The sequence below is a fragment of the Vanacampus margaritifer genome, chromosome 1 (genome assembly GCF_051991255.1).
Source record: "Vanacampus margaritifer isolate UIUO_Vmar chromosome 1, RoL_Vmar_1.0, whole genome shotgun sequence".
Classification (NCBI taxonomy): domain Eukaryota; kingdom Metazoa; phylum Chordata; class Actinopteri; order Syngnathiformes; family Syngnathidae; genus Vanacampus; species Vanacampus margaritifer.
In genome coordinates, this window is record NC_135432.1 from 3,886,212 (window position 1) to 3,911,500 (window position 25,289).

The window sequence follows — 25,289 nt, forward strand, 5'->3', positions numbered from 1 at the left end:
TATTGTTGTATGTTTCCTCTTCCTTTTTTTAGTAAAGCCGGTTTCTATTGGTTGCTGTTTGATTTGGAAATAGTTGAACAACAGCTGGAATTTTTGGCTTTTGTACAGCCATAGAAAAAAATTGAGAAACTGCCATGTTGTCTTGTCACCGACTTTTTGTGAAGTGATTGTGGTTATTATCAAGAAGAACTTTGGAAAATGTGTCGATCAGCTCTGAAATTTAACTCTCATGAGATGTTTTTGTTGACATTAATATATTGTTCCAAGCAAATGGACCTTTAGTTGTACTACACATAGCCTTCGATAAATAAATAAACAAATCAACAGTGATGTCCAGTTCAAACGCCCCCAAGACTCTATTGGATGGTCTGGATTAATATTTTGATCTTGTAGGTGCGAACAAGTCCTGCAAAACATTTTCTGGAGGGCTGCAAGTCCTGATCAGTACTGATCCTATTGAAATGGAACTACAACTTATTAAGGATGAGTCCTGAGGTTTTATAGCTATGAACAAGTCCTTGAGGAAAGTCCTTGAGGAGGATGGAACACTTCCTGGATGAGTACTAGTCCTGGCATATTACAGGTCCTGATCAGGACTGGATCTGGAGGAGGGATACAGCTACTGCTCCAATTTCTGGATGATGAACTTAGAGAAGTCTTCAGGACTACATCTGTATGTTTCAGATTTTTTAAGATGTGCACAGGTATGACCTAGGAGCGGGTGGGACATTTCTTGGAGGAGTACTGGTCCAGAATCAGTACAGGCTCCAGTTCAGGACCAGATCTGGAGGTGGAGTACAGGCTCTGCTGTAGTCCAGTTCCGTCTTCCAGATGAGAACTGGTCTCGTAGGTGTACAGTTAAAGTCCTGGACAAGTTCTGGTCCTAAATGAGTACAGGTCTTTATCAAAACTGGATCTAGAAGAGGAGTACAAGTCCAGATACTCAAGGACTTAAACTGTCTAGTTTGGATGTGGTTTTGTAGGTGTGTACACGTCTTGGAGAAAGGTGGTAAAAATCCTGAAGGAGTGCTGGTCCTGGTCCTGGATCAGCAAACGTCAGAGACAAAGCAACAGCAATCCAAAGCAGGTGGGAGGGGGAAGACGAGGGAGGAGGGGGAAGGGGTCCAATGATGGCGAGAATTAATTGCCTCCAGCGTGTGATTGGCTGCCGGCGTTGCAGAAGAGGAGCGAGCGGCGTAAAGAAGAGACGCGCTCCCCTTCTTCATCGCCGTCAGTAAGAGCAATTTGACGGGAAACCTCCAAATCCTGAATGTCGCGAGCCTGCTGGCTCCGCACGCAAACCAGCAGCACATTTCCTTCCGGAGAGATGGATGAAGAGGAGGCTTTCGCCATGCAAGCGCTGCCCAGGCAGGGATCACCGTGCGTGGGGGCGATCAGAGGCGGCTTCTCCTAAAACATCTGGAGGAGGCTCGGAAACATCTGGAAAGGTGCACTGCAAGCTAGTATGATAATGATAATGCAGACAATCATATTGTTAAATTGAAATTTTTTTAATGAATCAAATGACACTATTATGTTGGCTATTTTTAGAACATGTTATTAAATGTGATTTTTTTTTTTTTTAATTGCATTTGACATTTTTGTTCTAAATCTAGAAAGAATACAGGATTTAAACCAAAATTGAATTAATTCTTCTGGGCCTTTTTTTTTCCTTAGAAAAAAATAATAGAATATACAAAGTGTTTATGATGATTGATGAATAAGTGAGCAAAATAGGATGTTATATTAATCATAAATAAGTTGGAACGCCATTGGAGTAAAATAATATATATATTTTTTTCAGTACATGAACCAAAACAAAACAGAAGAACATTTTTGGCTTCGTGTTGGATATTTAATAATGTTAAAATGTTTTTATAATTTTTGTTTGGTATTATTTTACATCAATATTTGTGTGTATGCAGTCCCATCATGGTCCTTTCTCTGGTATCGATTTCCAGGGGAGAAATTCCAAGTGGATTTTTTGGGGAGAATTGACCATGCAGTGGAAATCAGGGGAACGGAGGATTCTCTATCGTGGATTTAGATCTATCGTGGAATCATAGCGCCAGCGCTGGATTTGAATTCTTGACTGGATTGAAACTAATTCCTGGAAACAGCATATCTCTGCTTTTATTTCAACCACCACTACTGTAGATTGAGATCCACCACAGAAATCATAGCTCCATCTCTGGATTTAGTCACTGCATTGAATTGAATTGATTAAAGGGAAATTCAATTTACCCTTTTTTTTTTGTGTGTTGTAAAGGGTTAGCTCAAGGGCACTTTGACAGTAGCCAGGAATTAGACCAGCATCTTGCCAGCAACGAGTTGCCATTTTTCATGTGTTGTCCACAATTGGCCTTGACCTGTGGCCATCTGCAATTACAACAACTTGATTGGATTTGGGATTTTGCTCACACCTCCATTGGACAGTTGGAGGCTTTTTTTCCCCTAGATGTTGGAAATGTAACAGGAAGTTGCCCTGCAGACATCTTGCCCACTTCCGGCAAATTGGAGAAGAAAGTCAAGAACCAAGGTTCCTGCCCCCACTGTTTCCATCACAAACTCTTACTAGAGAGACATCTCAAAGTTTTAGGATCTTTATCAACCTCATTGAAAATTGGAGGAGCAGTCGAGGAGGAAGGGCCGATGTGCAGGTGAAAGTCGGCATCATGGGCTGCAACATGTGTGTGGTCAGACGGCCCGAGGAGCGCTACAAGGTCATGTACCAGGTATGTCGACTTTGAACGGCACAGACAGAATGTCATCCTACTGCCAACATTATTAGGACATTTGGAATCAAGTGCATTACAAGCGGGAAGTGAAAACGTGACTGGTTGCCATGAAATTTGATTAACCATCCTGTAACGCACAAATGTTACAGGGTCATTTTGACGCGTGGCATGAAAAAAACATTATGAACTTCAGTACTAAATATTTAAGTTACCTTTCACAGATACTGGTCCAAGGAAAGCAATTCAATTATTTTCCCGTGAGATAAATGCATGTTCATTGGTTCTTGGGTCAGTGTGAACCAGTGCATGTTTAATTATCCAAACATGGCAGAAATGAAATGGGAAAATAAACAAGCATTAATAACCATTTGAATCAACATTTCATGCATTTTGATTTTAATATTGTTTTGCTGTTTCATTGAATATATTTTTTTCAGTAAAAAAAATTCTGTCATTAAAAAATAATTGTTCAGAAAAACAACAAAATATTCCATAGAATGGAAAAAATATTAAGAAAAACAGGGGGGAAATATATATAAAACAGATAATTGAAAAATATATATTTAAAAAAAAAAAGCTCCCCCCCAAAAATAGTCACAAAAACAGGAGTTTATTTTTTCTTTATTTTTAGATGCAGTGCAGTGCAAGTGAATGCAACACCCGTCGTGGTTTTGGACACTTATGCTTCCGAACAGGTTTAATTTCAGTAACTATTTTATTGAGAAAAGAGCCCATTTGACAGGAGGGTTAAGAATGGTTTTGCCATTAACGTAATCATATTTTAATTGAATTAAAATATTTAACACAACCTACTGCATGTTTTGTTTTTGTTTTTTGGATGTATTATTTATTTTTTTGCATGTAATTTGCAGGAATCCCAATCCAAACAAAAAAATTGTCTGTCATAGGGCAAAACCTGAATGTTGAAATATTCCATTAATTGGCACAAGGGCCGAAATGATAATAATGTGACTTTTAGATTTACATTATTATTTTTTTTTACTTTTGCCCGTTTCTCAATGCTTCTTGGCCACCATTGAAAAAACATTTTCACAGTTTCTGCGTGTGAAGCATGTGCATGAACAAACATCCTCTTCCTTGACAAACAAACCCCCCCCCCCCCCCCCCCCCGACCTTCACCACCAGCAGCACCTAGTCTTCACTTTGCTAACAAGTGCGCCTCAGTGGGATGTTGTTGCCGTGGTGACTGCTGCCATTAGGCAAGCCGCACTCGCTTCGCAGCTGGCGCTGAATGCACACATTGGAATGCATTATATTATTTTTATTATATATTATTATTACATATACAACATATATAATTTCGAATAATTCTAAAAACAAACAATCATTCCTAGTAATTCTTCAAATTGTGTTCTTAGAAAGCAATAAATAGTGATGTAATCTGGTCAGTGTTGCCATTGCAAAATATACTATATTATTCTTTAATTTAAAAATCTCTTAATATTACACTTTATTTCTTGAAACATGGCATTGCTCTTGCAACATATGACCTAATCTTACAAAAAAATGTGTTCTTACATGTTGCTTATTGAATTTCAGACTTTATTAAAGTTAAATTACTTTTTTCTCCCAAAATTCAACTCTTTTGAAAAATACAACTTTGACTATTTCCTGGAAAAAAATACAACTTTTTGTCTTGAAAAAAATGGACTGTGTTCTCATTTAATTTTCTATTTCTATCTAATATACTATTCTTGAAAAAACAAGACAAGATTTTGAATTTTGAAAAAATATTGCCAATGCCATTCTGAAATGATCATTATTTTTCCTACACGATCCCCAGTACATTTTCTGCTACTTTTATTTGTAGATTGTTTCAACTCTCTTGAATTTGGGGCCAGACACAACCATTTGCATGTAGCATGTATATATGTAACTATTATTATACAAGCTCATCCCTCCGTCCTCTTGCTCCGCCCTACACTGCTCATTGTTACTATTTAATGACTCCCATCAACACAGACACATGCACACCCACACTCATGCACACTGTTGTTGAAAGGCCCATTTGTCATTGGCAGCGCGCCGAGTGCAGTCACAATAATCACAAACGGGGGGAGGAGATGGAGAAAGGTAGCCCATCATCTTTGTCCCACTTTCCATCCACGCCAGGTTGATGTGGAAACACTTCCAAAAAAAACAAAAAAAAACATGGATGGATGTTCTGTCTGTTCTCAGTTTATTCAAGTGATGTGCGATACTCCGTTTCTCCTCTCAACTCGTCTGAGGCATCCTATTGATTTTACTGAAAAAAGATGAATGATCACATGGCATTGAAGTCCAAGCATCTGCCTTCTCACAACCCAATATCTCAGCAGCAGGGCTGGCCTGGCCTTCATTAACTTATTCATTACCATTGGTGGCTACAGACGTCAAAAATTCATTTTAACTTTTTCTATTAGTTAAACTTTTTTTTTTCCACTTTTGTTAGCAAGAATGTGAAAACCTACAATTTTTTTTATTGTACATTTAGAACAGATATAAAATTTGTGATTATCCGTGAGTTAGCTAGTGAAGTCATGTGATTAATTACAATTAAAATTTTAATCGCCTGACGCTCCAAATTTTTTATAATCTTTTCTTTTTTTTAAATCACGTCAGGTGAATACAATTTTTTATTGTAATTAATCACATGACTTCAATAATTAACTCATGATTAATCACAAATTTTTGTATCTGTTCTAAATGTACAATATATCGAAATATATTTTTAGGTTTTCATACTCTTATTAACAAAAGTGGAAACTAATAGAAATAGTTCAAATGAATTTTTGACGTCTATAGCCGTCAATAGCAGTAATTGAGTTCAAATGAAACCTGTTTTTGTTTTTTAGCCGCGGAACAGAGTCATTCCTGCTTGCAGCTTTATATTATATTTATTCCTAATTCTGTTATCATTTTGGGTTTCTCCTGACCATGTACTCTGGCGTTGCCATCCATCCATCTCTGCTCCGCCGGGCTTCATTAGCAAAAGGGGCGCAGCAACTCCCTGCTGCCAATGGATCGAAATGTACACGAAAAGGTGAGAACAAGCTCCGGCGACCAGGTTGAGCCTAACAGTCCTACCTCGCCGTTAATTCGCCAACCAAATTCATGTCCTACTAATCTATTCAGTCATCTACATGACCATATGCATTTCCTGATCACCACCTCGCAGGTCTGAAATTGGCCAAATCCTTTTTGTAAGACAATAAGACTTTTCTGATTTGCTGTTTTTGAGACCAAGGTTGAAGCAGGAACAATTAACTAATTCGCTGCCATTGACGGCTATAAACATCGAAAATTCATTTGAACTATTTCTATTAGTTTAACATTTTTTTTCCACTTTTGTTAACAAGAGTATGAAAACCGAGACATTTTTTTAAAATAATCTTTTTATTTTTTTATTTTTAGAAAAGATAAAAAAATTAGGGGGGTTAGGCGATTAAAATTTGTAATTGTAATTAATCGCATGACTTCAATAGTTAACTCACGATTAATCACAAATTGTATAATTTTACATGTTCTAAATGTACAATAATTTTCTTCTAGGTTTTCATACTCTTGTTAACAAAAGTGCGAAAAAAAGTTAAACTAATAGAAATAGTTCAAATGAATTTTTGACGTCTATAGCCGTCAATGGCAGTGAATGAGTTAATTAAGCTCTCTGGAAAAAGGATCTGTGTGTTGTGCCTGCAGTAAACTTCTCACTCCTCAACTAGGCTGCAATCAGGGTCCCATGTAGAAAATCTGGATACCACAGACAACATACAGTATTTCTTTTCACACACACACAAAAACAAAAAAACTTAATAAAGAAAACTGAATAAACCTAAAAAGAGAGAGAGAGAGAGAGAGACTGTAAACGTTTGACACGTCCAAATATCCGTATCATGTGTGAAGCAGTGACAAAGACATGCTCACAAGAAAATGGAGGGCATAGCCAACTTTTCCTCACACAACACACTGTGCATCTTTAACACAAATGTCAAGTCACTTTTATTGTGACAGATCAGAAACATGGAGGACCAGAAAAACAACAATCAAAAAATTCCAGAGCTGCTCAAGCATATGCTTGCGACATCTGGGAATTCACTACTTGCAATAAGCAATGAAAAGCTGATGATAACACAAGAACAAATTGAAACCAGAATCAGTTGGAGAAAGCGGGGCTTCATCGGACACAGTCTGAGGAAACTTCACTCTAACACAAACTGGAAGAAGGCAAACAACTGTTGGAAGATTCTCCAATGACCTATGACCTTCCTAGTGCCAAAAGGGTTTAAGTCAAGTCCCATTGTGAGATTGTGTCGTCGGATCGGGAAAAGGATGTTGATGGAATGGAACACGAATATTTGGGGGTTTGGTGATACAGTACTGTCTTTTTAAAAAAAAATCAAATTCTTCTTTATCTTTATTTCTTACATCCTTCATTCTTATTTTTTTTCTTCAATAGTTAACAGACACAAAATGTCAAAGAAAAAGCAAAACTTAAGAGGTTGAACTGTGATGTCAAGTAGAATCATTAAAGTTCCAAGACTAGGTCAAAGTTGTACGTGTCACACTGTCAGGTGAAAGAAAGGAGGCGTTCTCAACTGCCTCTGGGCAGACTGCAAAAGTCCCAGGAGCCTTTGCAGCGACCCGGAACCAACCACAAGAGTCACAGAAGGAAAGGTAACACAGCCATCATCATTATTAGCATATTTATTATGAATTGTACATTTTGACAATTTCGGTTTTCAAACACTGAGATTGTGCTTTCATAAATGTGGAATGTACAGTATGTGACTTGCACATAAGTGACTTACATCCACCTCTGCTAATCACTTACATGCCCGCGCCTCCTCCCATCAGGCGTGATAGTAAACTCTGGAAACAGGACCAGCAGCACCTCCATTTCCTCCTTCACCATGGTTGCTCTTCTACCTGAGCATGTGGACAACAGCACGCAGACCGACGTTAGCTTCCAGTGGCCGGCGACCACTCCACTACTGCCCCAGGCTGACCACTTGTACGTTTGACTTCTTTGATGAGGATAGCGAGATGAAGTGAAGGTGCCACCGTCAGATGTCATTTGCTCCCAAAAACGTATAAATACATTCGATTTTAAATATTATCATGCTCCCAAAGACATATTTATACGTTTTTTTTAATGTTGTTGTTTTTTAAATGCTAGAGCATACAGAAGGCTTTGATGCAGCCTCTGAACTGAAGAGAATGCTTGAAGCAAAGGTAGTTATTACAAAAACGGCCAGCAGGTGGCAGCAGAGTATAAGAGATCAACAAGGGCCATGTTGCAAAGAGCTTTTTCCCCCCACTGTTATAAACAGATTTGTGAATAATGATGAAACTTAGCTATATTCTAATGCTAATTGTTGCAAAACAGATTAAAAAATATATATATACTTTTTTTCCTAATGGAAGAAGAGACTCTAATCTTTCTTTTGTTTTTTTAGCAATAGAACACAATATTCTATGGCAAAATCAGTCAAAATACAGTAAAACAGCCGGGAGCGAAGGGGGTTGCTTCAGTGCAAATGGCTGCCAGTGAATGAGTTAAAGGGGAAGTACCCCCACCCCCAATTTTTTTTTATTTGCAATATGTTCTATGCAGCCTGGTTAATATTGTGTTAGTGATCACAGCTCAGCTTCAGAAAACAGGTGAGCTCTGATTGGTCGTTGCCTGAGCAACTGTGATGTCATCTTCAGTCGACAGCTGGTGGCAAAATGACTGGATTTCGCTGCACAACTCATATTCCACAAATGCAATATCAATCAGAATGTCAAGTTTAGACTAGTGGAGGTCACATATAACATATTATTGTCAAGAAATGTTTAAGGTTGACTTCCTTTAACGCCTTCCTCCAGTGAATGCGTGTTCGACGGTGATGAAGACTACTTGGAAGTGGCACACCACGAGCTGGAATATGAGGTATGGTCGTCTCTCAAAAGACACCTGGGGCTGGTGATGTCGACTACTCCTACACCGTATTGCACACCATCTTTCTCATCAGACTTCCACATTGCCACATTACCACAAAATGGTTTAAGTCCAGCAATCAGTTCATTCAACTAAAATCACCTCTCAGCCATACCCAATCAACAGAGGTGTGCCCCAGGGCTCTGTCCTAACCCCCTCTTCTTTATCAAGTATTTCATTCAGCTTTCTTTGAAGGCACCTTTAAATAAAGTGTATTATTATTACTATTATTAGGAGGTGGCGCTGCACAAGTCCCGTCAGGAGGAGAAGCTGGGCCTGACCGTCTGCTACAGAACGGACGACAAGGATCAGCTGGGTATTTATGTCGGAGAGGTAAACACGTCCCCGCCGTTTTTGGCTGGGTGTGCTCGGGAGTTCCTGTGTTTGTTGACTTCCTTTTGTCACGTGACCAAGGTGAATCCAAACAGCATCGCTGCAAAGAACGGACGCATCAGAGAGGGAGATCGAATACTTCAGGTAACTCACAACGCTGCCTTTAATGGTTATTTTGTCCCCGCTTCAAATCAATCAATCTAACTTTATATAGCATTTTCATACAACAAATACAATTGAAAAGAGTTTTACATGAGTTAAAAACCGAAAAAACAAAACTTCAGTCTTGTCCTGGTTCAACTGGATCTTTTCTTCAAGGATTTGAAATCCAAAATACAGTTAAAAAGAGCGTCCATTTGACTGGCGTCAGAATACACAGAGATGTACAAATGCGTGTCGTCGGTGTAGCTGTGGAAATTCACTTTGTGCCTCCTAATGACACCGCCAAGGGAGCATACATAAATTAAACAATAAAGGACCTAAAATCGAACCTTGAGGCACACCGCATGTTATTTCACAGATAGGAGAAGAATGTATTTAAGACTACAATTACGCTTCTCAAAGTGAGGTAGGATAAAAATTCTCCACTTGATGTCCACCACATACACTTACAAGAAAACGAATAAGTGAATTCTGCATTAACTGTTATGTAATCTAAACCAATGAATGTTTGGTGGCAACTAAATGATACACTCGTCTCACGTGCAGATCAACGGGCTAGACGTCGGCAGCAGAGAAGAAGCCGTAGCCATCTTGAGCAGAGAGGACAGCGGCAACTTCTCCTTATTGCTGGCCCGGCCCGACATGGAGGTGACTCGCAACCCCTGAACAACAACAACTATCAACTATCAACACACACTGTACAAATGAGACAACACTAATGAAGATAAAGCCTCATTCCTTACATGTTTCCTGCCACATGCACCCGAACACACAAACGACACCGCAGTGTCAATAAACATGATAAATTCATCGTTCTATGATGATGGATGACGTATATGACAGTGTGTCAACATTTGCTGACTGCACGGGAACAACATGACAGCTACTCATTCATACACACACACACACACATACAATGTATTCTTCCATGTACATATTACTGAGGCAGCAAATAGCATGATGGGTCGGCGTGGGTGGTGGTTGTGGTAGTTAGGCATTGATCATTTTTTGTAAAGAACACTGGAAAAAAAGGTCATACTATTGTCATTACATTTTAAAGTGCTATTAAACCCTCAAAACATCTTTAATGATCAAGTTGTATATTCAACTTTGAGCAACTGTTAAAAATCACCTTTTTGGACAATGCACAAATTGCCTCCAAGAGTTGCTCTGTCCAATGTCCTACAATTTCCTTTTAGGTATGCGCTCCGGGTTCTCTATAGGGTTGATTTTGGGGGCTGATGGTGGCGAAACAACACTTTCCACACAAACTAAAACTTAAATGTATAACAAACCTATGATGCTTCATAGTTTGGAACACTGTGTATATATTCTACAGTGAATCCCCACCATTTGTGAGGAATTGGGATCGACCCCTGCTACGAATAGAGAAAAGCCGTAAAATATTAAGGGTTTGTTTGCAGTTTCAGACAGATGACACAAGATAGCGGCAAAGTACTTAAAAAGGAGAAGATCATGAAGCACGATCACCAGGCATCAAGCATACACAATCGCGAACCCATGTTAAGGCTTAGATACACCAATCTGACGTCGAGAGTCGGACAGCGTTGGGGCCGACGGCATGCGCTGTCTCATCAGTGTATAAATCATTGTCGTAAAGTCGAATTGAGTTGGAATACGTTGGGGTGTCGTTTTCAGCAAATTCGACATGTTGAATTGGCGTCGTGTGTTGGGGCATTTGATCACTGGGATTGGCTGTTAGCTAGCGAATCAGCGCACGGGCGGATGAACAGTAGATGGAAAGCCTTTTTCCCTTGCTCATTTTGCGCATCGTCACCCTACTGTACCCTCCCCATTTGAACGTACAATGTCTGTCTGGACAGAAGATCGGGAAGATGACATTGTCTCTTTGGTTCAAGAGAGACCGGCATTGTATGATATTACCGTTAAAGGGTATGCCGACAAAGGTATGAAAGCCAAACTATGGCATGACATGGGGGCGCGACTGGATATATCCCGCCCCCGTAAAGAGGTTTCGGGTTGCCTTTAGAAATGATGACTACCGCCGCTGATGGTATGGAGGGGAATTACTTCTCGCGCATGCGCTGAAGGTACGTAATAGTTCGAGGTCGGTGCGGTGTGTATTTACGTCTTTTTTCTACATGACGTGTTGGCGTGCTGACGTCTGGGCCTACGCCACGGGGTGACCGACGTCGGATTGGTATCTAGGCCTTTACATAAATGCCTGCATTCATAGTTCAATTCTCAAACAGTTTTAAGTCAAAACAGGGTGGTGTTTTTAATTCATTTAAATGAGTAAAACATGTTCCATGTACAACTTAGTCCTGAATTTGATCACAGCAGAAGTTAAGATACCTGTGTTGAGGGTTTTTGTGGGGACGGTGGCAAAAACTCAGCTCAGAAAAGAGAGTATTTATTTACAAAAACGGAGGCAAAAAAGACACTAAAGAATGAAAATAAAAACAAAAGTACAAAAACAAGGTTCAAAGTGACAATGAAACTGAAGGGAACCATAACACATTGGGATTAACGTGACTCATGATCGAAGCTGCAACAACAATAAACAGAAACAGACCGACAAAAAGCAGGGAATTAAATACAAGACAAGCCAACGCGGCGCACCTCACCACACGAGTTGCTGAAGGGAGCTGATTGGTGCCACAAGGGACCCGGCTGATGAGAACGAACAAAGCGAGACATCACAAAATGAACACAGACGAAACGTGAAACAAAACTAAATCGAATCAAAACCAAATCTACAAAAACATAGATCATGACGGTACCACTTTATTTGTGAACAAACTATCAAAAAGTCACTTTTGCATAATACGGTGTGCCCACTTTAAATAAATTAAAATGTAAATTATAAAAAATAATAATAATAAATAAATAAAAACTAGGTGTGATGCCACTGAACATTTTGAGCAGTTGGAAGTAAAAAAAAAAATTAGTTATTACACCTCAAGTATCACGTACAAATATTGTACCGGTTATGTTGTGGGGGAGTTTTTCAGGACAACTGCCATTGTCCAAAAAAATTGGCATGCATCAAACATTTTGCTCTTACTGACTATCACTTGCTTCAAATAAATATCCTTTCAGGAAGACCAGATTGTTGATGGCATCACCACCCGACACCTCTCGCCTTGCATGCACCTCCGCCACGGACGGACAGAAAGAAGAGAAGAATTGGATGACGACGCCGAGGAAGATGACGACGAGGAAGGAAACAGGGAGGAGCCCCCCGTGCCACTCCCCCCTCTTCTCCACCTGACGCCGCTACTATCCAAAAGCCAGGATCTAGACAGCGGACTGGGCCGCACCGACGATAGCACGCGCTACGACGAGTCTTCAGAACATGACCTGCTAGGTGGCCCGAGCAGCGCCTGCAACACGGACGTCACCAACACACCCGGAAGCACCCGCAAGTTCTACCTGGGCCACAGTCCGAGGTCAGGACCTCAAAAGCCTGCAAAGCAAAACCTTTTTTCACTTGACTTCTAACATGTACTTTGGTATTAGTAGAAGGAGTAATTAATAGTAGTAGCACAGCTAAGATGTCTTTGAAGGTGAGAAAGAGAACGATAGTGAAGGTAGAGAAGATGGAATTTAAGAAAAGAGGAATGTTTTGAAGACTTTTTAACTCATTCACTGCCATTGACGCCTATATACATAAAAAAATCATGAGTAGGAAACAGTTTTGATAAAAACTTTTGAAAAAATATACTTTTTTTTTCCTGATGACAGAAGAGACTCAAATCTTTCTTTTGGTAGGTTCTTTGTTTTTATAACACAATATTCTGTGGGCCTTGCAAAATTGGTCAAAATCCAGTGAAACAGCTGGGAGCGAAGGGGGTTGCTTCAGTGAAATTGAAAAAGACAGGGATAGAAATGTACTGAGAAAAAGAAGCTGAGTAGTTTGAAGTAGTACTTTGAAGAGTTAATGAAACCTTTTCATTTGACTCCTTTCTCCTGGCACAGGCTCAGTCCACGACCCAGTCCTGGAGTAGGACCCAGCCCCAAGATGAGCCCCAGTCCCGGGCATGCCCGAGGAGACACCCCGCCTCCTTTTCCACACCTGCTCGCCTCTGACTCTCTCACTGCACTGGACGGAACTGACAGAGGAACTGTTTTAAACCACGCCCACCACAAGGTACATTCCATTAGGATTTGTAAATCACAGTTTGGACGAGAGTCCTTTAAAGGAGATATTATGCTTTCTTTTTTTTTTTGCAACTGAAATGGAAAGATTTCCCAAATTTCTTAATAAAGGCGCTCTGACATCCTCAAAGGGTAAAGAAAATTCCAGGACACTCAACACCCACTCTGCTTGAATTCTATTGGTTTGGCGGGGTGGGGGACAATTCCAATTTTACATAAGGTTCCCTTTTAAATTTTAATTCTGTACCATAGACACATTTTGAACTGTAGTGCTCTTCCATCTTTGTTGGGAACATTTAGGGGCGGTTGCCTTCTAGTTACCAGTTTAAAAAAAACAAGCTCAATAAACCTTTGACTCTCACTCAGCTTCATCTCCTCAAGAGTCCAGTGAACATGATGGCGGGCCTGACAGAGGACGAATGTCAACGGTACCAGGAGCTGCTGGAGATCAGGTACCACTGCGAGATGCAGCCGAGGAACAAACAAAGAGAGGAGGAGGAGGAAGATGAAATCGAGGAGGTTCCGTCTTCTTCTGTGGCGGACGTGAACTGCAACGTGACCATGAGTGAGCATGAGATGGCGCTCATTGAGGAAGAGCTGCGCCACCTGGAGTTCAAGTGGCGCAACATCCTGCGTGCGCAGAAGATGCAGCAGCTCCGCCAGCGATACCTGAAAGCCTGGATAATGGAGGACGAGACGGCAGAAGCCGGTAACCGCACCCAAAAACCTTACAACACTGATCAGCATTTCATCAGTCACATCTGATTATACGACATGTTTAATGAAACAACACATTGTGTAATCTTACATTAGATGACACAAATACAGTGATAATGAGTCAGCGATTGCACTTGTCGGACAGGATTATTGCTCAACTGTGGCGTATTGCATTGCGACACTGCTGTTTTTAAAGCGTTGTAAGGGTCATGTAATTTCGCTATCAAGCAAACTATGGATTTGACTGCGCCTACGAGGCTAGCTTCAAGCTAGTTAGCGTCTGCTGATTCAGCCACCATGTACTAAGTGCCCGATCACATCTACACGACGAACTGATTCAGTAATTGACTCACCTGATATGAAGTGATCTCTACACAAGCAATGAGGAGGATCCCAAATCCTCCATCTTGTTGTTCATTGATTCTTTTTTTGGTAGCCTGGAGAATGCTCGATCCTTTTTTTTTGCCTCTTCTCGTTGTGGCAGCTGGTTCGCAACAGCTGTCAATCATTGTTAAAGTGTGGCGTTTGCTGTTTACTCAAAGTGGCAGACGCGTTTTCTATTCTGCCAAAATGGCTGCCCCCATTTTGGGACGTGTGACGTCAATGTCCGGATCTCTATACACCTCTAATCAACCATTTACGCTTCCAAACACATAATTTTCCAAATATAATTTTCCAAAAATGTTTACATGGAGGTGTGCGTGACGACGGCGTCAACGACGACGACACCCATCGTCACGAGTTGTCGGCCATCAACGAGCTCCCGGAACGTCCCAACGACAGCAAAGACAGCACCAGCGCTTACGGCAGCGGCGAGAGCACACCATTGGTCAGCACTGTGCGAACCCCGCCTCTTTGGGAAGACGAGGCCCCCATGTCCCCGCCTCCTCACTGGGAGAGACGCCACTCCAACCTCGGATGTGGCGGTGCGGATGGCGACGCGGTCAACACTTTGCCGTACAAGTTCAGGTCTAAAGATCGTCACTGTAAAAAAAAATTTTCCTAAAAAACATGCTAACAGTTTTGCCATTAGTGACATACGATTAAAAAATATTTGAATTTCCAAATACAGTATTACCAAAGGGATGCTCTTGAGGTGTTAAGAAATATAATCTTTGTTTGCCTTCTTAGATCTCTGTCCAGAGAGTTGGGATCACCATCTAGACGAGGCACGGCTGACAAAGGGCGTGTTCCCAGAACAGGTAACGCGACATACACATACAGATTTTTCTAACGTGAGAGAGCTCATTTCTGGCAAGGAAAAAGGTGGACTGAAGATGACCAACACTGCACACTACACTGACTGACCTGTGACAGACAGTATGGTTGGCAAAGTGGCATCCCGACTGCCAGAAAATGCACACAAGAACAAAATAGAAGATAAAGAAGAAGTTAAGCTAACTGTTAGCTTGTCTAGCAACTCCACTGCGGTGCTTCCTTGTGGCGTTGGCTTATTAAATAGGCTTAACATTGATGATTGCCGGCCCCAAATGTTTTACCAGCAGATAAAGGATGAACATTTTGCGACATCATAGACTGCAGGATGATCGCTCAGGAACATTTACCAGAGGAATCCGAAAAATTGGGTCTTTGCTGACAGTGATCGCAAAAAAAAAGGAAAACGATCAATTTTGGCCCAATAGTTGTTAAGTTAACTTTGAAGCTTGGTCTGAAATTAAAACCAGGTTCTCCAGGTCTGAACCTTAAAGCCAGCTCTGAACCTGAAAGCCAGGTCTGAACCTTATAGACGAGTCCAAACCTTTACGCAGAACTTAATCTTAAAGCAAATATTGTACATGATGAATGACCATTTGGATTCAGGCATCACACCAACCCGGCCACGAGGACGAAGCGCAGAGTCCAGCCCCTTCCTGGCTCAACGCCGCCAAAGCCGAGCCAAAGTATTGGAGCGCTACCACAGCTGCATGGCGCTGCCCTCCGATGGCCTGCCGCAGCCACTGGATCGGGAGCTGGCCGAGGAACGAGGGGCAGGAATGGGAAGCAGTGGGCCGGCCAGTCCTCGCAGTGTGAGCAGCGCCCCCTGTGGTCTGGAAGACCCACGTTTGCGCCTAGCGCTACCATTAGCGCTGGCACACTCGTCACCAACTGCCACAGGACAGCGCATGGAATGGAAGGTAGGAGACAAAAGTTTGGGAAAAACGATTGTAGTTGAGTACAGTTCTTGCTTTGACAAGAACCCGCATACAAGTCTTGGTTTTGCCTTCATTGCTCATGGTGTCGCTGTTCAGGTGAAAATCCGCAGCGACGGCACTCGCTACGTGACAAAGCGGCCAGTCAGGGACCGCCTCCTCAAGGCGAGGGCCATGCAGATCCGAGAGGAACGCGGCGGCACGACCACTGATGACGATGCCGCCGCCAGCGAGATGAAACAGGTACACGAGTAACAAGAATGCCAAAATCAAATATTCTTTCATTACAATATAGAAGCTCTCCCTTTACAGCGGCATTTCGCGTAGAGGAGATGCAGAGTTGCATTCCCTTTCGTTGCACGTGTTGATGAGAAGATTGAAGTCTTGAAGGAGACTCGAAAATTGTAATCTCGTGATCACAACTCAAATTTGCTACAAGTTGAGTTTGAAACTAAGCAAGCAACTGTACTATATAACTATAACAGGGCCGCTACTGGAGCAAAGAGGAGAGGAAGCAGCAGTTGCTGAGGGCCAGAGAATACAGACGAAGACGAGAGTTCATGATGCAGAGCCGCCTGGACTACCTGAAGGCCAACAGGTTAAAAGGACACACAGGACAGGACATCAACAGCATCACCACCAAATACTTGGATTTTTCTCATTTTCCTCAGCAGGGACGCGGCGTCATCAGCAGGTGGCAGCGTAGAGATTCCTGTCGCCGTCCACAACGACACCATCGTGCCCCTAAGCCAGAAGAAGATGAGCAGGAAGAGGAACCGCCGCATTCTTGACAAATGGAACACCATCCAGGAGCTGCTGGCTCAAGGCTCACGATCGCCCGACGGCAAGAAAATCTTTAACCCGCTTCTCTCCGTCACCACCGTGTGATGTGTGCAGGACGGAGAACGAACAATGTTTGGAAAACTTGTAAGGATAGTAGAAGAACAGTTTTTGTTCTTTTTAGCCTACCATAAAATTTGGACCATAAGCCACGACTACAGCTACAGTATGGTTGTAAACAACGATGCAGTTTATTTACCGATTCCCCCAATCTCAGGAGCTTCACCTTCTAGCTTTTTCTTACCTACTGGTAGCTTTCTCTTAGCTTATTTTAGACTTACCGAAGTCGAGTTCATGAATTTCTCAGTTTCATGTTGAAATGTTTGTTGACATTTTTTTTTATCAGAACCAAACACAATGAAGCATTCGGATTGGTATTCTGGTCTACAGTAGTTTGCTAGCCTCATGCTTATATCAAATATGAAACAATTATGGGCTAACGAAAGTCAGCATTGCTGCTGCGGTCAGTTGAAACTATCAAACAACACTTATTTAGAAAGAAAAACAGGGCAGCAACATTTAAAGTACAATTTGAACATACAATAATACTCACTGGGAAGAGGAATTTAGCTTCAGTTTTAGCTTACTTTTGAATGACTTTTCAACTGATATCATGTCATTTCCACCGCCAGGTGGCGCTCACACCGGAGATCAGCCAGCACATTTTTTGTAATATGTGCGGCCAGTACGCTTCGTGTGGCAATGTTTGATTATTGTGGCCGTGGTTCAGGCCATATATCGCCGTGCTCAATAGCTTAAATGTACGATGACTCCGAGTCATACTGCTTTGAATGTGTTTACATTTGATCTCTTAACTTGTCGTGTTAGCTTCACGCACACGCAACAAAAAGCCAAAGAAAATGCAAAACTCATGCGCAGAGTTAATCCTTTGATGATTGCTCAACTGAGCTCCTATGAGGAACGTTGCTATCTTGTTTCTGGACACACCATGTAAATACCATTCTTGAATGGAACGTAGGGTAAATGCCAAGGTGTGACGAGTGTTGACAATGCGGAGAAACAATTCTGAATGACGTTACCACAGTCACGCACAACAAAACACGCAACCAATAAAAACTTTCCTTTGAGTTTGTCTCAAACACCTCATTGTCTTTTTACCTTAAATACTGTTTGTGTAACATTAAATACTATTTGTGCTACCTTAATTACTATCTGCCTTTATTACTAGGTGTACCGCATTAAAAGCTATTTCTGCTCTACCTTGAATACTATCTGCGCTAATTTAAATACTAACTGGTAACCCACAGACCCACTCACAACACATTTTTTTGGAGCAGTTGGGTGAAAATGACCCAATTTGGGTCACAAATGGACTTATCCACTAGTAGGGTCAATTAAATCATTAACCCAAGCAGTTGGGTCTGCCTACGGCAGCCCTGAAGTCCAAAATGCAAAAACAAAAAAGTGAACATGACTGCAAACCAAAAAGCACAAACCAAATAAAAAACACAAAAACTAAACAAAAAACTAAAATGTAATTGCAAACCCAAATCAAAAAACACAAACACACAAAACAACAAAACGTAATCGCAAACACAACAAAAAACACAAACACAAAATATGAAACAAAACAACAAAAAGTAATCGCAAACACAAATCAAAAAAGGCAAAAACAGAATATGAAATAAAAAACAAAAAGTAATCGCGAACACAAATCAAAAAAAGGCAAACACAAAATATGAAACAAAAAAACAAAAAGTAATCGCAAACACAAATAAAAAACAACACGAGCACAAAAAGGTAAACACGCAAACACAAAAACCCGAAACACATTAACAAATGATGAAACACAACATTTCGCTAAGGGGAGTTTTGTTTACATGGGGGGAGGGCAGGGGGGATCCGAGGAATGTGATTGGACGAAAGTACCGCCTCCTAACACAACAGTTAAGCACAGTTTACATGTGCTTAAAATATTTAGAAATAATATTACAGTTTTATCAGATTAGCCGTTTAATTTAGTGAGATAGTTGGAGAGAAAACGAACATCATAAGATATAACTTTTATAGGGTGAAACACTTCCGTTAGCAAAATGTAATGTTTCATCATTGAATGTGTTTCAGGGTTTTTTGTTTGCACACTTACCTTTTTGTGTTCGTGATTATAATTTATTTTTTCATATTTTGTGTTTGGGTTTTTAGGTTTTTGTTTCATCTGTGATTACTTTTTTGTTTTGTATTTTGTGTTTTTTGTTTGTTTTGTTTTTTTTTGGTTTTCATTTGTATTTTTATGTTTTTTTTTTTTTTCATTTGGTTTGTTTTTTGGGGGTTTTCATTTTATTTTATTTTTTTCATTTGTGTTCCTTTTATTTGGTTTGTGTGTTTTTATTTGTGTTTTTTAGTTTGTATTTTGTTTGTTTTTCATTTTTCGTTTGTGTTTTTATGTATTTCATTTGTTTTGTTTTTTACTTTTTGTTTTCATTTGTGTTTTTTATTTTGTTTGTTTTTCATTTGTATTTTTTGTTTTCATTTGTGTTTTTTATTAGTTTTTTTGTATTTGGTTTGCATTTTTTGTTTTCATGTCTTTCATTAGGGTTGTTTTTCATTTATTTGCTTTGTAGATGTGTTTACTTTTGTGTTGCACTTCATGGACACATTATCTGTACCTTCTTGACCCATTTTTTTTTTTTTTAAAGCAGATTAAATCGCAAACGGGGGAGAGAAAGAGAGGTACTGACCTGCATGAATCGAACCGTGGTCGGCTGTTCCGAGGACGAGCCTCGACACATGGTGCGGGAGCTCAACGCAGTGAGCTAACCATCGCCCACCAAATTTGTTTTTGTTTTGATCAAAGTACACTCACCCATATTTGCAGTGGTCAAATGAGAAGTTTAGGGTTGGATTATGGTTAATACTCCTGCCTATAATCAACTGGGATAGGCTCCAGGACGCCTGAAACCCTGGTGAGGATAAACGGTTCAGAAAAAAAGGATTGACGGATAGAAATAAAGCCAAACGTGTTGCTGGTAAATCAGACAATACCTCACTTCTCCCCGCAGAGGGCGCAATTGAGCTTCTAATTTGAAACGTGCTACAGTTGTTCAACACATTTTTTCATCAATCATTTGTTTGTATAGAAGTCTTGTCATCTTGACTCTAGCTCAAAATATCTTTCACAATTCACACACCTAACTCATCAAAACATGTCTTTATGGGCCGTTCTTTACTGAACATACTACTAAACAAAAATATATTGATAACATAAACACAAACACTTAACTCTTTGACTGCCAAAAACGTTAAATAACGTTTAGTAAAATCCTATGGAGGAGTGCCAACGACGTTAAAAGACGTGTGTTTCAAAACAGAGGTGAAACTAACCATTTTCTATTATTGATTACTGAAAAACAGAATAAGGTAGAAGCAAACTTTTTTTTCTGATGAAAGATGAGAGTCCAATCTTTCATTTGGTAGTATGTGTGTTTCCATAGTCCAAACACAACATTTTCTGTGGACCTTGAAAGATCAGTCAAAATGCTTAAATCGGCTGGCACCCACGGCATCCCTTTTCTGAAAACGTCTGGCAGTCAAAGAGTTAAAGTTCATTGTGTCTCGTTATTTAAAAAAAAAAATACATTTGCGTCTCGTTAATTTTTTCCATATGGCGAGTCTTCTTCTTGAGTATTCCAGTCAGCGAGGCTGCTCCTCACTTACGGTAATCTCTATCTCTTGCTCCTTGCGTGTGTGAGAGAGAGATAGAGACACAGAAACAGAGAGAACGCGATCAATACAGGGTTTCCTTTCTCCTTTGTCCTTGACTTGCCGGAACACACGCAGACAGGAAGTGCGGGGGTGTTTTGACTGGCACATTCTATTTGGCAGTAGTAACACGTGGCTCTGAATGGTCGTTGCAGTGGAGGGTCGTTGTGGGTTAGCGATGAAGTGGGGGGCAGAAATTCCATTTCAGAGCTGGAGTGGGAGGAAGAGCGGGAAAAAGCAAACTGATGGGAACAAGGTGGGGGAAGATAAACGATTGGCGATGAGCAATGATACTTTGCATGAGGAGACAAGGACATCAAGTCATCTACTGCTCCTATAATCAATTTCCCCAATTAACCCTAACCAATCCGACGTCGGATTGTGTGACCGACGTCGGCCCAGACGTCGGCACGTCGCGTAGAAAAATGACGCAAATATACACCGCACCTACACTGACTTTACGTACCTTCAGCGCATGCGCGAGAAGTAATTCTCCTCCGTACCATCGGCGGCGGTAGTCATTATTCCTAAAGGCAACCGGCAACCTCTTTACGGGGGCGGGATATAAAAACGTAAACAAGTCATACTGGTGTTGACAGCGGCCAGCTGGTGAAGCGAAAACGGTGCCCTGGAAGAAGCTGCGTCCCCGAACGCTTGGATGTACTCCGTTGTGGCGTATCCTGGACCCTGTCGACTCCTGGCTGCTACCGATCGTCGGTTCACCCGAAAAGCAATCGGCGGTGCTGCCGTCCGCGTTTTGGACGCGGTGCCGACCTCCAGCTTCTGAAGGAGCTTCCTCGAGACCGCTGGACAGAAGGCCCATGTTCCCAGCTGCTTCCACAAGGATGGCGCTGTTAAATGCGCGGTCTTTGACAAACAAAACGTTTATTTTGAGGGAGTTTTTCCTTTCCAACAATTTGGATTTCCTCTGCCTGACGAAGACCCGGACTGTCGCTGGTGAGTCTACCGCTATGATTGAATTACTACCGCCTGTCTGTGCTTACTTGGACGTCGGGCCGAGGTGGAGTAACGGCGACTATTTAAAAAAACTGACAATTTTAAATGTAAACGATGGCTATTTACCACATCCATCTTATCTTTGAAGTCGGCCAAACTGTCACTGTGCTGTGTTGTGTCATTTACCGACCTCCAAAATACAATAAGGACTTTTTAAACGACTTTGCAAGTCTTCTTGCCGAAACCATGCTGAAATATGATCATATACTCATTACGGTAGACTTTAATATTCATGTGTGCTGTCCTGAAAAAACATAAAGTTGAGTACTGTTTATCCGCGTTGTTACTGGCGCTTCTTGCCCGGTGCGCTGATTCGCTAGCTAACAGCCAATCACAGTGATCAAATGCCCCCGACGCCGATTCAACATGTCGGATTTTTATGATAACAAATGTGTCAAATAAAGTAGATTGATATAATTGATTGATTGAGTTGATAAAGTCATCTTGTTGGGAAGATTTAGGATGCATTCATTGGTTTGTATTTCTAGTTCCAGTCATGGGGTTGTTGGACCTTGCAAACCGGGCTGCTGAGTTAGTTCGGTTGTACAAAAGCTGTATGTGTCCCATACACAGTGACCCCACCCCATCTTCCTGAAAGTTTTATTTATTTATTTTTTGTTAAAAAAAATAGAAAGTTGGGTCAAACTGTGCTAACGTAAACATCAGCAGCAGTGGCAATCATTTAGAGTCTTAAACACCAGCAGAAGAACTGACTGGCATTTACAAGTTAGATTAATGGGGTAGATGCCACGTACTTCCGGGCTTTATACATCAGCGCATTTCAGGCCATTGCTGGCGGTGTTCCAAACCTCGTACCCCCACCCCCGCGCCTCCCAACTGCACGCTCCCGCTCATCGGCGGGAGGGCGTCTAGGCTATCTGAAATGCTTCCGACACTGAGACAGACACTACACACTCGCAGCCTCGCACCCGTCGACGGGAACGCGCAACCGAGGGGCACAAAGGCGGAAGCGCAAGTAATGGGACGCGGCCCACACGTTGTAAACCAGAAACGGAAACCAAGTTTGATGGGTGAAAACCCGGAAGTCGGAAGTCCCGCCTCCTCCGTGGCATATAGCCCATAGTATTCATTTATGTCCAACAGTCTGTTATCTTCATTTCATATTGTGTTTTGTCGTGCTGCGCAGTTTCCAGTCATTTGTGAGTTTTTTTGTATTTTTTTTTTGTCCAGTCATATTTCAGCTTCTGTGTGTTGTCATGTGAATGTAATTTGTCCAAGTCCTTCAGGATCCCACACATGCATCATATTAATGATGTTTTTTTTTTTAACCTATTAGATATAAGCTTCAGAGTGACATCAGCATTTTCTGTCCTCTGATTGGTTGATTGCAGCTGCTCAAAACAATTACGTGCAGGTGTCGGCCAGAAGTAGAGTTTGCCGGTTTATTTCACCTTGTAAAAAGGTTTATGTGACACTCCTAGAGCTGCAACAACCAACTAGCAAAAGAGAATGGATTTTATCTATGATCGATGAATAATAAGTATCTCTGGTGAGCACGATGAATTTTATTTAAAGTTTTTATTGATTTTTTGTCCCGTTATCAGATAAATTTTAATTGTGAACTGCTGGTTTGGATTTGATATAATAGAAGACATGTTTAACTTATATTTCTTGCTTTTGTAATATGAGCAGCAAAACGGTCAGTGTTAAATTGTGCAGTAAGCAGTGTTATTTTTAACGCTGTTAGGATAAAAAGTGGCACTGTAGTAAATTTCCTTGAGTGTTGGGGACGGTGGATGTTGGGTATAACCTGACTACCACTACCTTGAGTATTAAATTGACCACACCTTCATTTCTGGGGAAGGAGAAATGTTCCCATTTTCCAGCGTGCTGTCGGCATTTCAATAGCGATATATCCAGTTGTTGTTAGGGTGGCATGGCTCAGTGGTAGAGTGGCCGTCTTGCAACCCTAAGAGCGTGGGTTCAATCCTAGGCCAGTGTGACTATGTCAAAGTATCCTTGAGCAAGATACTGAACCTCCAGCTGCTCCTCACGCCATGTCATCAGTAGTCAAAATGTAAAGCGCTTTGAGGGCCTTGTAAGGATTAAAATGCAATATAAATGTAGTACGGTTTACCAGAGTAGAGTGTAGTTTGAGTTAAATGTTTAACACTGACACTAGTGTAGAGGAATTTCAACACTACTCAGTGTTTACCAGTGTAGATTTTTAACACTTTACAGTGTTGGAGTAACATAGGTTAAGTGGACTCATATAAACACTTTTCTAGTGTTAGGTTTAACACTCTCAGTGTTAATCTAACACTGGCGTTTTTTGCTGTGTGGAATTTACTCTCAAATGCCCAAATTGCCTCCATCTCATTGTAATGCCAAGCATAGTTATAATGCGTTTTTCTATATTATTTTGCAACAAGGTTAAAAATGTGGATTAGGTCACATGTCCAAAATGCACCACAAACCACCCTCACTGTCTCTTATCTATAATCTACCAGTAAATTAGATTTGGCCCAATGGCGCCAGAATATGACAAGGACAATTCATTATTTGTCACACATGCAGTAGCAAGTCAAAATAATAATAAAAAAAGGGAGTAAACTAAATTAGTAGAGGGTACCAAATCAATAGGTAACAAGGGTGAGTGGTCAAAGGTTACAAGTCAGTCAAAACATAAATCAGTCTTATGTGTGACTGAGGGATTCTTTGGTGGATTCTTCTTTTGGTGTGATGACGACTTTTTAATTAATTATTTTTTTTATATATTTTTTTAATTAGTCTTTATAATCAATGCAAAACTTTACAGAGCTGACCTTTATTGTCCAGTGTTCCAACGTATTTGCTGCATTTGTAGGTGACACAGAATCACGTCATAAATCACAACATACTGCTATGACCTCCACCGACGGACCGTAAAAAAAAAAAAAGAAAAAAAAAAGTGAGAGAGACAGAGGGAGCAGACGGGATGGTTGGAGATGAAAGTCGAGGAGGGATGGAGGTAAAGAGGAGGGGAGGGGCTAGAGGTGCCGGGGGAATACATGGAGAGATGAGATGGAGAAAGAGAGGGAGGCTGATGTCATCTGGATGGGGCGGCCAATGAGAGCGTGAGGAGGAGGAGGGAGGAGGAAGGAGGAGACGCAGCACTCAGACGGGCGTGTTTTATGTGCCGCTGCAGCATCTAGCACGGAGGAAGGAGAAGAAAGACTTCAGGAACGGATTAGAGAGGTGAGGCAGCATCACTTTATATATTACGCTATATCAATTATATAGATACAGTATATTGTGTTTGTCTGTGACTATATGTGCAGTATACGCCATATGTGCGCGTGTGTGTGCGTGTGTGTGTGTGTAAGCTGTAATGACTACTCCCATCAATGATACAATAGCAGGTATGAGCATAAGGAGTGCACTCTCACTTCCTGGCTGTCCTGCTCCACTTTTATCTTGTGCAGAAGCAGGAGCATGTTTTAAGCCCCAGCGGCTCAAATCGACCCATTTTAAAGTTTAACACACTTT

At 41.1% G+C, this 25,289-nt stretch overlaps 2 protein-coding genes across 7 annotated transcripts in view; both read left to right on the forward strand.

Annotated features, from left to right (window-relative positions):
- The first annotated feature begins 1,184 nt into the window (after positions 1–1,184).
- Positions 1,185–18,290, forward strand: LOC144040386 (PDZ domain-containing protein 4-like). Of its 5 annotated transcripts, none has more exons than XM_077554546.1 (18): positions 1,185–1,448; positions 1,926–2,735; positions 5,728–5,781; positions 7,310–7,412; positions 7,593–7,749; positions 8,607–8,670; positions 8,953–9,051; positions 9,133–9,195; positions 9,760–9,861; positions 12,298–12,647; positions 13,177–13,348; positions 13,723–14,065; positions 14,769–15,042; positions 15,205–15,275; positions 15,895–16,208; positions 16,323–16,466; positions 16,709–16,821; positions 16,895–18,290. In XM_077554546.1, exons 2-18 carry the CDS (start codon positions 2,676–2,678, stop codon positions 17,109–17,111), a joined length of 2,700 nt encoding a protein of 899 aa, XP_077410672.1. In that variant the 5' UTR covers positions 1,185–1,448; positions 1,926–2,675; the 3' UTR covers positions 17,112–18,290. The 5 variants fall into 5 exon arrangements, with proteins under 5 accessions (XP_077410672.1, XP_077410664.1, XP_077410690.1 ...); XM_077554538.1 differs by having other exon boundaries at positions 1,962–2,735; XM_077554564.1 differs by having other exon boundaries at positions 1,962–2,735; positions 16,898–18,290.
- A 6,593-nt stretch (positions 18,291–24,883) lies between these two features.
- LOC144058382 (neural cell adhesion molecule L1.1-like) overlaps positions 24,884–25,289 on the forward strand; it is a 37,660-nt gene continuing 37,254 nt past the window's right edge. For both annotated transcript variants that reach the window (XM_077576824.1, XM_077576832.1), the window contains exon 1: positions 24,884–24,998. The gene's annotated coding sequence lies outside the window, so the exon portion shown is untranslated. The remainder of the gene's footprint in view (positions 24,999–25,289) is intronic.

Coding starts and splice junctions, on each gene's coding strand:
- LOC144040386 (XM_077554546.1), top strand. CDS start 2,676: ATGGGCTGCAACATGTGTGTGGTCAGACGGCCCGAGGAGCGCTACAAG. Junction 9,052..9,132: donor TGGGTATTTATGTCGGAGAG/GTAAACACGTCC, acceptor CACGTGACCAAG/GTGAATCCAAACAGCATCGC. Junction 9,196..9,759: donor AGGGAGATCGAATACTTCAG/GTAACTCACAAC, acceptor TCTCACGTGCAG/ATCAACGGGCTAGACGTCGG.